Here is a 14,292-nt window from a genome sequence, read left to right as displayed (position 1 = left end):
CCGCATGAAAGGGGAAGTATCAAACCAACTGAACCCAAATGAGAAACAGAAAGGGAAAAGGGTTTTTTTTTCGATTTCATAATTGCAAAGTTGAACAACCTTGCTTCGCAGTTGGCTAGCGCACAGTAATTTCATATCTGACGGGATCTGACACACCACAAAGAGCAGTTCCTCTACACCTGGCTTCTTACTGATGCTCTTGCTGTCGGGTTACTTAAGACACGTCACCGAGTGGCTGGCTGAGATATACAGGCCCTGTGTTTACTGAGCCTCAACTTACCGTGCAGCGGCGAACAAAGGATGATGAAATAACAAAAAGAAGCGAAGTGTGTTCAATCATCCTGTTTGGAAATGAAGAGGAGAGTGAAGAGTATGCTTGGATGGAGCAATACGAGAGAGGACTCAGAGAGGGAGGGAGAGAGATATTGAGAGAAAGAGAGGGAGGCACCAGACCATGTGAACAGGCTCTCTCCATCAGCATTCACCTGGGATTCCTGTGGTCTAATGGAAGGAGAGGGATTGGACGAAAGGTCCTCTCCATTTACTGCTATGAAAACACAGTGACAAGGTATTGATGAATCAGGCAGGGGGCCGCAGGGCTGGGTGGGGATGGCAGTAAATACTGTACATGCTGGTTCAGGTGAAAGAGGAGCGATTAATAGCGGGCGCAAGCGTCAGGGCTATAGAGCCGGTGGATGACAGGGACTCTAACACGCTGATAAGGATTTGATCTATCTGACCTGGAGAGCCATGTTTTTCCTCAGTCGCTGCGTGATTCATATTCCGGATGCAGCTGCGCCCAACAGCACCTCACGCCACACCAAACAGGGTGGGCATTACCGGTGGAATTTTTCACCCACCCACCGCCCCCTCATGTTTCTATCCCGGTGACGGAAGAGATGGCTAGCAAAACAGGCAATACAACAAAAAATACTCAAATGGGACTACTTTCTGTGGTAATGTGCTAGCTACTCTTCACTGCTTTCTGTTCCACTAAGGAATCTTGCCCACCCTGTCACCCCCCCCCGACATCAGCTGAAAACCTCACTTATTCCTTGAACAGCTTGTTGCTAGGCTACACCAGAGAGAGTAAAAAAGACTGTTATCAGAGAAGAGAGAAATCTCCCAAACAGTGAAAGTAGCGCACCCAAGAAAATAAGATGGTAAACAGAGTATGTGCTTGAGCTACAAAAGAAAACCACATAAAAATGGACACTTGGCGACAAGATGCAAATGAGTGATTGTTCAGAGAGGGGCACACGCATGCTTTTCTCTCTGCATGCATGCGCTCCTTTCCCAGGTGCAAGGCTCCCTTCGATAAACAATGTGGTTTAGCTCCTGACAGCCACGATATCATAGGCTTGCATAACGCACTTCCAAAATGTTTTCTTTTGTGTGTGTTTTATCGCCAGATCAATATGTCTCTCTTGCTGAAGACAGAAGTGTGAAATGGTATTTCCAACACAAACAAGGCTCTTAACGTTACGAGAAATGCATGTTTGCAACAGGTCAGGACATCAATTCCACAGCCAGATTAAAGAATAGAAAAGCACAGCTGACATTTCACAAACGAGGCGTTTCACGTCCATTCAGATAATAAGGACAGAAAGTGGTAGCATGTGCATATGACTAAAACCAGCCTGTCTTCTTCTACACGTACTTATACAAACTCTCTGAAGCAATGATTAGGTTACACAGATATATGAAGCAGGGCATTTCAAATCACTTTGTGCACTGTGATAAAAATCTTGTCTCACCTTCTGTTCTTTTGATTCCAAAAGTGCTTTCTGAAGACTTGGAAATTGCGCTAGATTTTTCGGTTGCTTCCAGTAATTCCATGTGATACATCAGTGCCTGGCTGATCTAACTGCGCAAGGTTAACACTGCCCTTGTGACACAGTATTTAGTATTTATGCTGTGAACTGTACCATTGCTCAATTTAAGCTTGACTCTATGCACTTTATTCATCATCCATATTCAAAGCTGGATTATGTTTACTGTTCAAAGACATCACTTTTGCATTATGCATGTGTACTAGAACGTCTCACCTTGTATTAATGTTTTTTTCCTAACCCCACACATACAAATGTTGACATGAATAAAAAAAGGCAGGTTCCCATATTGAAGAGTTATAACATCAGAATCAGAAGCAGCATCTGTTTGTACAGAGTGTGCAAAGAAAAAGGGTGCAACATGAAATACGACTGTGTTAATTAAATTACCTGAGGCATGTCATCAAGCAGAAAGACGACATGATTGCAGACTATTATTGAATCCTTTTGTACTAAATCTTACGCGTTTACACAAGCATTTACTGCTGCGAGGGAAGATAAATAGAGCCGTGATGAAATGAAAAAAAGATTCTACCGGTATTGTAAAATATTACAAAGCCTGTTAGCTATGCAAATGGAATCCTTTGGGTTGTGATTTGCGCATGGCGCCAGAATACTGAGGTGCGGTGCCATCTGCGTTCGGCTAGCGAAAGGGGTGCTTCTTCGCTTTTCTCGGCAAAAAAGCAGCCATTTGGACATCATCTAAATTCATGAAAAATGATTGCAGGCAGATTAGGAGAGTGTGATGGGGAGCAGCATGAGGACTCGCGAGGCACACTGTCAACAAGGACTTAGCGACTCATGCGGGAAGATGGATATGTGATTTGGCCTGGAATTACTGGGTGACTGCACCCATTAGAGCTCCTAGACTGAGCTTTTGGCCAAATGGGAGGGGTCAGTAAGAGTGACCGGTGCATGAGGACATGTAGAAGACAGACAGAACGAACCGAGACATTGACAGACACAGAGAGACAGATGGATGGACAGTCACACGGCACAGGATTTTCATCATTTCGGTCATTCCAAACATTTCAGCTGCACTGAGAAAGTAGTTGAGTGAATTTACTTCATTCAAATATACACTTTCTACGTGAAGTAGGGACACATTTTGATAGAAGCACCAAGGGTTCAGCTCATGATCATTCTCAAAGCAATGTTGGCCAGGCAATGAAAACAAATGCTGAACAATATGCATCCTTATGGTAATTATTCATGACAGTTACGTTTCATTGGCTCCTGTCACTCAAAGAGCAATGCAGCATAAAGTGTATCTGTCCCACTTTTTCTAAATTCATCCTACACACTCGAATCAACTAAATTCAACACATTAACTTTTTTCAGTGCATCTCCTGCCTGCACTAAGCTGTGCTCTGAGATCAGCTGGCATGCAGAGCCAGGCATGCTGGGTTTTAGTAGAAGAGAAGAAGGAGGGAGAGGGTACCAACCGTGAGCAGCGGGTTCAGTGCTGGGCGCAGCGTCTGAGCGCACGAGGAGAGGAGGTGTGGTGGGCGGAGGAGCAGTGGTGGGAGGAGAAGGAGGAGGGGAACAGGAGGTACGGCATGCAAAAAAAGGGGAGAAACGAAAATGGGGAAAAAACGGAAACAATAAACAAGCATTTAAAGACAATTACACTCAACCAAGACCTTGCAAAAAGCCCAAGGAGAAAAAAAAACAAAAAAACAACAAAGAGAGCACCAACAGGAATACAGATAAAACTCATCATACATCAAAGTAAATAGAGCATCACCACACCACAGGCAGCACAGCTAGGACACACTTTTTTTGAGGACAGTAGAGCCGCACATTCCTGTGCACTTGCAACCAAAGAGTCTGAAATGGACACACTTTAGCATGATGGTACGGTATGGGTTGCACACTGTCACGTATGTATTAATGCACCTACAGGACCATCAGTGCATCAGTTGATCTTTTCCTAATATAAGACATGGCAAATGCAAAATGCCAGTTTTTCTTTTTTTTTTAAGCACTATAGAAAGATTTTTCAAGATATACCTTTTCTCAACACTTTTAACCCAATGGCCTTTTGGGCCAATTCCTGTTGTAATATTATGTAACTTGTAAACTCAGCACCAAAGTTGCATATTGCTCCAGTCCTGTGCAACAGTCAGAGAACACCCCTCGTTATATATTTCCAGTAAAAACAACCAGCATGTACAAGTTATTCATTTTTCAGGAGATATTTCTGAGGATATCAGATATCAGATATATAAGATAATATATAATGAAAGGCAGAGTCAAGGGAAAACAAGGGAAAATGTGTTTGGGATTATTTGGATCATGATGTGCACTTTGTAGTTCTACAATTACAGACTGTAGTCCATCTGTTTCTCTACATTCTTTGTTAGCCCCCTTTTACCCTGTTCTTCAATGATCAGGACCCCCACAGGACCACCACAGAGCAGGTATTATTTGGGTGGGGGTTAGTGTGTGTTGCGCTGGTCTGAGTGGATCAGACACAGCAGTGCTGCTGGAGTTTTTAAACACCTCAGTGTCACTGATGGACTGAGAACAGTCCACCAATCAAAACTATCCAGTCTACAACGTCCTGTGACCGCTGATGAAGGACTAGAGGATGACCGACACAAACTGTGCCGCAACAGATGAGCTACTGTCTCTGACTTTACATCTACAAGGTGGACCAATAAGGTAGGTGTGTCTAATAGAGTGGACATTAAGCGGACACTCCAGCAGCACTGCTGTGTCTGATTCACTCGTACCAGCGCAGCACACACTAACTTAATGAAGTGGCTGGTCTGGGTGTGTGTGTGTGTGTGTGTGTGTGTGTGTGTGTGTACATATATATATACATATGTTTCCTGTTTTTTTTCCAGATGGCCACTGTGAATGGAAATCAAATAAATGAAGGTTAGTCTTTGACTTTTGCACAGTACATATTGTTTCTGTCATTTTTCTTTTATACATTTGAAAATGCCTCTTGCCCTTTACGCTGTGTGAACATTTCATGTTGAAAGGACCTTTGGAAATGTTCCACAATTACTTAACTATTACCTATGAATAAAGCTCGTCAAATTAACATGTTAAGGTGAAGCATTTTTTTTCCTTCTCCAATAAAGTTGGGAGATATAAGGTTACGACAGCAATCATATATTATTTTATAATAATTACAGAATAACATATTGTAGTAATTGAATAAGCCTGGAGTTTAAGGGGTTAATGAGTGGTATTACTCCAAGTTATTAAACTATTGTGGCCACAGACTTGCACATTCAGTTATTTACAGTCAATTTTCATCATTTTCATTCATTACTCTCAGAACTCTCCCTTTTAGCTTGCCTCTGAGTGCTGCTGCTCTCCTCGCCATGTGTTAATGATGTACTCTGAAATGTGGAGGCATACACGAGAGCAGGAGCCCTCATCCCAGTGCATTACCTTAGGGCACAGCGCACTTCAAACAGACCAGGAAAGCTTCTCTGCAATGCAGAGGTGCTTGTTATGGGGTAGAAAAACATTAGAGATGTCAATCGTTGTCAGAGCATCAGATACACTTTGGCCTTGAAGTATAACAGAACATTCCTAGCTGCCTCTCCAATAAGATTAGACTGAATCTGTTCGTAATCCAGTTGCTGCCTTTGATGGTGTAGGTGTGGTTTACCGCTTTCCTCAATGTTTACGGGAGTTGGTCAGCGGTGGATGGTTAGTACCCATAGCACACCTTGCTGGGGGGAGATGAGGGTGGTGCGTTCGCTGCATCCGGAGATGAAAGGCGGCAGACGGATTCTGCTGCTTGTGGAAGGCACATTTTTCAGGGACTCGCCCGCTTGCCAATCAAAGCAGTCTGGCATGCGACACGGCTCCTCATGCAGTATCAAAGCATGTGTCACCGAGCGGGAGAAAGCGAACGGCGTGTGCTTGTGACGCATCGCAGCTGTGCTCAGAACGAGGGGTCGAATTAATGGTGCGTTCAGATGGACGTAAATTCATGAATTTTGGGATTACCCACAAAGTTGCACTCTAACGGCTGACAAAGCCATGAACACAAATAATAAACTCACAAGTTACCTGAATTCACAAGCTGTGACGTCTTACAAGCCAGTATGTTCTCTGACAGGCTAACGCAAACACGACAGACCAAGCTGGCAAGCAATGTACCTTGAAATTCTAATACAATATATTGTATTTATATTTTGGAATATACTGACTACAGGGGTACCATTTTAACAGCAAACCTATCAGTGACACTTCAGTTTCTATAGGCTATCATAATGTGCATAAATGATTGCAATATTAAGGCTACCTGTACCAAATTGGCAGAATATCCCAGGTGGTATACACTACTTATCAGTTGTTGATGACTACCTGAATGTGATCTGGTCATGTGACAGCTTTCTGAATTTACAAGTTGATGAGGACCGTCCAGACACACCATAATGTGGTGTAATCAGGGCTTAATTTGTGCCAGAACAAGCAACACCTATTTTCCCATATGAAAAACAGTCATGATCATGATCTGTAGCGAAGTATGAAGAAGAATCGTAATATTTTCTACAAACAACTTGATATATGTAACATAACTCATGAAAAAGCTAATTTAAATGTATCATGCTCTGCATGCGTTCACTGTCAACGTCTATTTGGGTGTAGACTGTGACAGAAATGGTAATAAAAACAATACTGACACTATGTTTATCACTCGTAAATATGCCCATTACTGCTGTGATTGTGCATCCCTCAAAAGAGCTTAGCACTGCTGAGCTAAACCACTGGCTTGTGACACTGAATTCTTAAGTACTCATTAACTACACAAAGTTGTTTGTTGCATTAGAACCTTGTTAAAACACTCGTTATGTAGTTATACAGCTTCTCGTAATAGCACCTCACACAAATGTTCTGCTTTAAGCCACACCCATTTTTGTTGTGTGTCTAAATCCAAATACAAACAATTCTGTCTGCTGAACAAATACAAACACAAACAGCAGTCTGCCCTCTGAGCAGCCCTAGTGTGTGGTGTTTGGAGGGTCTGTTTCCTCTGTCTGAGGCCTTAGAAGCTCTGAGCTCATCATCACAGCACTGTGGCCCAGGAGCACTGGCTCCTCTAGTGCCCTCTGCTTTAGGGCCTACGGTTTAGAAACCCTCAGTCGACAGCAGGAGACCCAGATCAATCCGTCCTTTTAGGTTTCAAAATTAGTCCTCTCCTCCATTCACTGCTGCCCATAGGCACCACAGCACATAACCGCTGGAAGAGCTCTTTGGTGCACCACTGCACTCCTAAAGAAAATGTAGCCGAGAAGGGTTCTTGGAGTGATGCCACAGAAGAACCAATTTGGCTTCCAAGTCATGTCAAGTCAAGGTTTATTGATATAGTGCTTTTTACAACAGGCGTCGCAAAGCAGCTTTACAGAAAAATCCGGGTCCAAGCCCCCATGAGCCAATGGTGACAGTGGCAAGGAAAAAGTCTCTAAGAAAAAGAGGAAGAAACTTTGAGAGGAACCAAGACTCAAAAGGGGTTGACCAGAGGAGGGCATCCTCCTCTGGTCAACACTGGATAGCAAACAATAATACAAGAGCAAAATGAACAGAGAATAAGGTTTTAACATTAGTATACAATATTAAAGTACAGAAAAGAGGAAAAGCAGACGAAGCTATGATCTGTGAGCTAAAAGCAGGTGAAGAAATTAGAGAATTTTTTTTTTATTCTTAAGAGTGTAGAGCACATTGCCAAAGCAAGGCCCCTTGAACTGACACCAGTCCAACTGCAGAAAACAAGAGAACTTCTACAGCATCATCTCCCCCTGCAAGCCTTTGTCTCTGTGTGAACCCCAGCTCTACTCAGAGGAGATTACCTTTTGCTAAAGCAGAAAGCAGAGTGGTTATCAAAGATGAACAGCTGGAGCCTTTAAACGCATGCCTGGAACACTCCAGGCAAACAGTTCAAGGACAGCATCTTGAAATAAAGCGCAAGCATGCGAATAGAGGGGAAGGGGATGATCAAAATGAAGAATAATATCTTTAGGTTATTATTTGACGTTAAGAGGAAAGAGGATGACTCCCACCCCTTTATGCTGTGTGCTGAGATTTCCATCTGAAAGATGGTTTCGAGTAGACATCTCCAGAACAGGTGGGGGTGGGGGTAGAGGGGAAGAAAAGAAGCCAGAGGGGATGTGAAGGAGCAGCCCTGATTATTTACTGCAGCTGTGGGACAGGAGAAATATGAGGGATCTGCTCCAAAATAAGTATTACAATCCACTACTTGTTCTCCAACCCCTCAATCATCGAAGGGGGTCCCTGGGAGCCTGCTAAACCCATTACTGATAAAGGCAGCGGGGGCAGGAGCCCATCAATACATGCGCTGATGAGCAATGGCTATCCCGCCTCGTGTACGGCCCCTTTTGTCTCAGTCTGGGTCACCTGAGGCACTGTCCTTGCTGACATCAGCAGCTGATATCAGCAGACATGACGGTGGGCACATGGTGCCCTGGCTAATTGCGACAGCTTTGTATGCGGCCAGAGAGTGAGCTGGAGCACGCGTCTGGCGCCCAGGGGAAGGACACAAATGCTGACAATGGGGCACAAAAAAGCTTAAATTAAACACGCATAGAAATATATCATCAGAAATATAGTGATGACTGAATTAGGATGATTTTTACTTTTAAAAACCTTATAAGGCTCTTGTGGAGAGAAGCAGCACTACAGGAGCAATTCTCAAGAGAGTAAACAGTCCAGTAAATTTTAACTTTTGACCTTTATGTTGGCTTGACAAAGCTATCTAAATAAGGAAGGAACACATTAACTTAACGAAACTGAGAGAGTGTACGGAAGGGAGAGTATATCTAAGGAAACAGTCTAAAGCAATAGATCAAATTTGGCAGCTGTGTCTCAAAAACCGTCGCAGTGGCAAAATGAATGGAAGAGTGGGGCGACAAAAAACCCCAAAAACTACAGAGCAAAAGAAATGAGCAATACAGCACTTTATGTTATCACAGTCTTCACCTTTATGCTGTTTTTGGTAAATCTAACTTGAAAAAGAGTCCAAAAACATGTAAGGCAGAGGAAAGGAAAGGAGAAATAGGGTAGTAGCAGACTATCAGAAGAAAAAACTACATCAAATTGTAAACCAATAGGCTGAAGTTTCACAACAAGTTTGGGTGTTTGGCCTTTAAAGTTTGTAAGAGTAGGAGTAGTTTGGAGAAACAACAAGAGTGAAGAAATATAACAGGAAGAAAGGATGAAAAGACAGATGAGAATGGCAGTGCAATATCAGTCTGAAAGCTATACGTACTTGAGCCACAGCAGCCTGATGTCTAATACACTTGAAATAAAGGTGCCAAAAAGCGTTCTCTGGAGAGATGCCATAGACAAACCACTTTTAGTTTTGAGTCGTATTTTTACAGATGAAAAAATGTAAATCAGGTTTGTAAAACAAATACGTGCATATTACTGTCATCTTTCACATAAAGTCCAAAACTGTTTCGTATAAATTGTAAATAAAAAATTAGTTCAATTTTCTGTGTACTAGATTGCATTCGAAACAAATGCACCTCACAATGGTGGAGGGACAGCGCATCTCAGTCGAGGCAGTGCACAAAACTTAGCAACATGCTAACTATAAATATGCAAGAAGCATATTTATGCATAGAAGTTAAGATTTCTGAAAACTGGGGAATGACAGGGGGTACCTTAGTGTAACGTAAGAGTTTTTATAGCCATTTATCTAATTGTACTGCAGTCTGTTCATGCCTAGTCTATTTAGTAGAACGGGATGTGTGCATTAGTTAGAGCTTCAACAAAATATGATACATTAACTGTTGCTACTACAAGAGGAATAACCAGTGCAAGTTCAGGGTGGGGAGGGGGTGATGTGAAAATTTTGGGGGTTGCAGGATGGCTCTCAATTACACTTTACAAATCTAAACAATTAAACCTAAAACAGGCTTTGTTTAGTTTTAGCCAGTAACAAAAGAAAAGAAGCACTAATTATTTAACGTTGTTTAGTGTATTTAATGTAGTGGAATTATTTTACTGTATGATCATTTGTTGACTTGTGCCACTACAGTTACTAATAGTCCTACCTTTGTCTTATTAATTATTATTTTATTTATCATTTTTGGGGTATTTTTGTGAAATATTTTTAGCATTTGTACTGAATATGTATAATCATATTATTTCTGTTAATAATATTATTTGTTTTTGTGTTTTAAAATTTTATTTATTAAGCGATATGAGATATGAACATGATGAGTAATGACAGGCACACTTTGTTTATACACTTTTACATTTGAATTTCTTTAAGAAAGCTATAACCTCCTGATGTTGCCCTCCACTTGTCAGACCACATTTGCACACCTCTGAGCAATCCATTTTTCTTTCCTCTTCCACCTTCTTCTTGTGTTTTCACTGTGTTTTAAAAATTATTATTTCTCAAAATAAGTAAAATTATCTGCCGATGGAATAAGACACCTTCACTTTCAAGAAAAGTAAGAAATAGGTTAAATATTCTTATAATTCCTATAATGTTCTTAGAAAATTTCTCATAATGAGAAAGATTTGTTGTTTTGGCTAGATTTAGGACTTTTTTAAAATGTAAACAACCTAAAAAGCATTTAAGTTTAAAGAACCTCCATGTAATGTAATGGCTCTTTGTTAGTTAATAGTTTTTCCACACATCCAAGCCAAGAACCATTTAGAAACCTTTATTTTTAAGAGTGTTAGGTTTAGGAGCTGGAGCTGGAAGCAGCTAAATGATGAAATAATAAGTCAGCAGAGTAACAGAAAGCTGGCTTTGCCACAACAACTTAATTAAAAGAGTTTCTCCACTAGTCTACTATAATGTGGCTTCACTGATAAATCATCCTGGCGTATTGATTCTGGCAGTGAGCAAAAGCAGTGGCTGAGGCGTGTTGGTTTGAATCAACCAGTACTGAAACAGGCATGGCATACCGGATATGCCTATATTTGCTCTGTGCCTCACCGGCAGTCACTGTCCAGGGGCATGAAACATCCCTCATAATGGGGCAACCCTGCCCAGCGCTTTTAATGAAGTGCAGATTACAGCACATTCACAGCTGCACTGTAAGTAAACCCAGTGAAAATCCACAAGCAATCCCCCTACAGATCACGTGACAGTTTGGAGGCATGTTTGTTTGAGCACTAGTGTGCACTTTAGCAAGGCTGGATGCACCTTCCCGTTAAACGTGCCTTTGTGTGTGTATGTGTGTTTACTCAGCCCTACGACGCTTGGCTGATTCAGGCTAGGTTTGCTGATTACTAGCGGCCCGCCTTTATGACCGCCATCTCCGCTTAGCCATCACAGTGCGCAATCATGGCCCCCCATAACAATACAGCTCTAAATAAAAAAGACTTATTGGAAGCATTTCTGTGTTTGCATGATGCTAAGTGCAATAAATTCCAGGGGATGCTCTCAGTGCGCTGTGTATCACGCCACTGCAGTTGTTGTTTTCCCAGTGGTAATGCAATTGACCTTTAGTGAATTAGCCTTTTCTTTGCCAGCGAGCCATCCTTCTCTGTCCGCACGCTACTCCGCAGTAGGGATCAGACAGCGAGAGAAATGGACTTCTTTCTTGCTTGCAAGTGCCTGTGCAGGGCAATTCATTTGTTCAATTCCAAAATCAGTTTACCAGATGGTGTTTATGCCATTTAAGTCCTGACGAAGGCAATCCCCCCCCCCACCTTCTTCTTCTTCCGTTCTTTTTTTTTTCCTTTTTGAAGGCTGAAATGAATTGGTTGCCAACTCTGTTTATGGCCTTTCATCAATTAAAAACAGTGGCACAGCGAATTTAATTCAGCGGTGTTTTATTAGCAGGAGAGAACATTTCATTAATGAAATTTCTGTTGTGCATTTCAGGGTAACCATTGCTTTGGTCGCCGCCGCTGTTGTCGCTGTTGTCATTTTTTTTTTTTGTTTTGTTTTCTGCAAACCACTTTAGTGATCCAGCAAATTGCTTTTTTAGGAGTAGGTTTAGGAATACACTTGTCATCTTTTCTGACAGCATGATTGGCAAGGTCATCAGTCAGCCACTGTACTTGTGAGAAAAAGAGCTAGGGGGGAAAAAAAAGCAGAGCAACAGATGAACAGAGATGAAGGAGCACCACTGTGTACATGCATTTCACCCTTGTTGCGCTCTCCATAGTGGTTCTGAACTAGAAATTATGGGCAGTGATAACAAAGCGGCCTGGGCTACAGAGAACACACAATGGCCTGAGCAAGAGAAAACAGGGACATCTGTGAACCAAACTAAGTTTGAGTCTGAGTTTGAAGTCAAACCCTTTTCAGCTGAACTGAAAGCCAGATATATGACAAAAAAAAAGAGAAAAGAGAAAAAGAAAGAGGAGAGAGCAAGGCCAGGGAAGGAGAGGGAATGACAGAACAGATAGAGAATGCAGTACAGAAGGAGATAAAGAGCAAGTGAGAGAGAGAGAGAAAGAGAGAGAGGCAGAAAGAGACAGCAAAGGCAAAGGGAGCAGCAGAGAGAAAGTTAGAGATGGAGTGGAAGATGGAGTACTGAAAGAACGAGGAAGAGAGGAGCAGAAGAATGAGACCGAGAGACGGGTGAGTAAGAAACACACAGAGAAGTTGGGCAGATGATACAGTGAATGGAGACAAAGCTGTAGTAAAAGAAATGCAGCATCTTTGATCAAATTTGCAAAAGCTTTTTGGGGAGGGGAAAAAAAAGCACTCGCAAAAAAAATCAATAAACATCCGTTTCTGAGCTGTGGTTAGCAGGGGGGGAAAACGGGCAACACAAATAGCAATGAATGGTATTGGTCCCTGTTACGTATGGTGCCCAGCAAAGCCCCTCCATTTAGCCATTTATTTTTTGGTGTAAATGGCAATTTAGTCATCTCTAAATGTCACCTCCTGAAGCTGCAGAGCACTTTAGCCTTGTGTTAGGGCTTTAATAGATTTTTTAAAAGTGCAGTATAGCCCATTCCATTTCTCTCATAGCCAGTTTATCAAAAATGTATTAAATTTCTAAGTGGCCTCCACCTCGCTGGACTGATAAATTCATTTGGTGTTCCTGAACTATACGCATCCCCTGAACAGATAAATGAAATCAGCTGCCGGCGAGCAGGGGCTGGCGCTCCGTAGCGAAATACACAGGTATAATAGGATGCACTTAAAGGTAAAAGCACGAATGGAGGCTCATACGGAAGACTTATGGATTTGCAGCACTAGGGCTGGGGAAACTCTATACTAGGCAATGGCCTGACCTGCGTAATTCTATACAAATAACAAACGTCAGGATACGATCATTATTCAGTAATACGTAAAGTACCAGGTGCCACTGATGCAGACGACGCTTGCAAAGCATATTTTTGGACTAGAAGAACGTATATAGTAGGTAGTACCATCAGCCAGTAGCTGGGGGTGCTTTGGTTAATGACGCGGAGAGGGCGTGTCTAATCAGCATGCGTCACCGTACTTTCATTAAATGCAATCACGCAGCCTAATCAAGCCTGATTCATTTTTTCCGCTTTTCACAAATTCACTCAAATCATTCGCACAAGTCAGTCCACGACTTTGATTGCACTCGTAGCTGAGGGCTGTTCTGCTTCGGCTCAAAAGTACACAAAAAAATAAAGAAATAAATAAAAATAGTGCACGCCGCATCTCTGCCATACTGAGATGTGTTTCTCTGTAATATAAAGAACTGCCTTGAGGAACACTGAAAATGGAGAGCAAAATGATCTCACTTGCTCGCTTCAAAACCATAATTGTTAGAGGCAGCAAATCACATCAGTGGCTATTTTAGAGTTTGAAGCCAGCAGCAACATTGAATTTGCTTTCTATTATGGAAAGCGTTATTAGCTTGCTGTGGTCTTTGAGAATGAGGGCCAGGGAGCGGTGGCGTAGGAGATTTGCACGACCATTCATATTACTGACTCTGATGCTCCTCCGCTAAGAGGCAGGGAGACAGACGGCGGCTCCAGAATATGGAAACTCAGCCATTGAGTGAGTGAAGTTAAACCAACAGCGGCTGAAAGCTAGGCTAATTGTGATGAACTCCTAAAGCCTTATCTTGTACTGAGTTTGTATTTTCAGTCTGTGGCCACGCCCTATTACTCTGAGTACATTTCATCTGTAGTATGCATTGAATATGACAGTAATACCATTCATTAGTTTGCCCTTTCTGTGGCTTACTTTCTTAAAGGAATGACTTTGCAAAAAAAAAAAAAGGAAAATGTGACAGTTGATTCTTTAGTTTAGAGCTGGAGCTACAAGGCTAATGTTGCTAACAAACACTGGAAGTCAATAGCCACTCAAACCTTTTTCATAAATACATTCTTAAAACTTCTCTCAACCCATTTAAACCACATCAAGGGCTTCATTAAGGTCACACATACTTAATAATGTGGTTTAGGCCACAATATGACTTACTGTGGACTATAGAAATGAACAAAACTTCACCATGTAGCTGAATGCAGTGGGCAGACCCTTTACACAACAGGTGTTGTGCTGAAG

The 14,292-nt window shown here is 42.0% G+C and overlaps 1 protein-coding gene across 3 annotated transcripts in view; it reads right to left on the bottom strand.

Annotated features, from left to right (window-relative positions):
• Positions 1 to 14,292, bottom strand: part of cadm1a (cell adhesion molecule 1a) — a 319,800-nt gene that overhangs the window by 17,616 nt on the left and 287,892 nt on the right. For 2 of the 3 annotated variants that reach the window (XM_036589139.1, XM_036589140.1), the window contains one exon: positions 3,278 to 3,310. The exons of the other annotated variant lie outside the window; for it this stretch is intronic. In XM_036589139.1, the coding sequence (XP_036445032.1) occupies positions 3,278 to 3,310 (33 nt within the window). The remainder of the gene's footprint in view (positions 1 to 3,277; positions 3,311 to 14,292) is intronic. 3 annotated transcript variants of the gene reach the window in all.

The sequence above is a fragment of the Colossoma macropomum genome, unplaced genomic scaffold (assembly GCF_904425465.1).
Source record: "Colossoma macropomum unplaced genomic scaffold, Colossoma_macropomum, whole genome shotgun sequence".
Taxonomy (NCBI): Eukaryota; Metazoa; Chordata; class Actinopteri; order Characiformes; family Serrasalmidae; genus Colossoma; species Colossoma macropomum.
The sequence above is the reverse complement of the archived record's forward strand: the minus strand, read 5'-3'. Positions and strand labels throughout refer to the sequence as shown.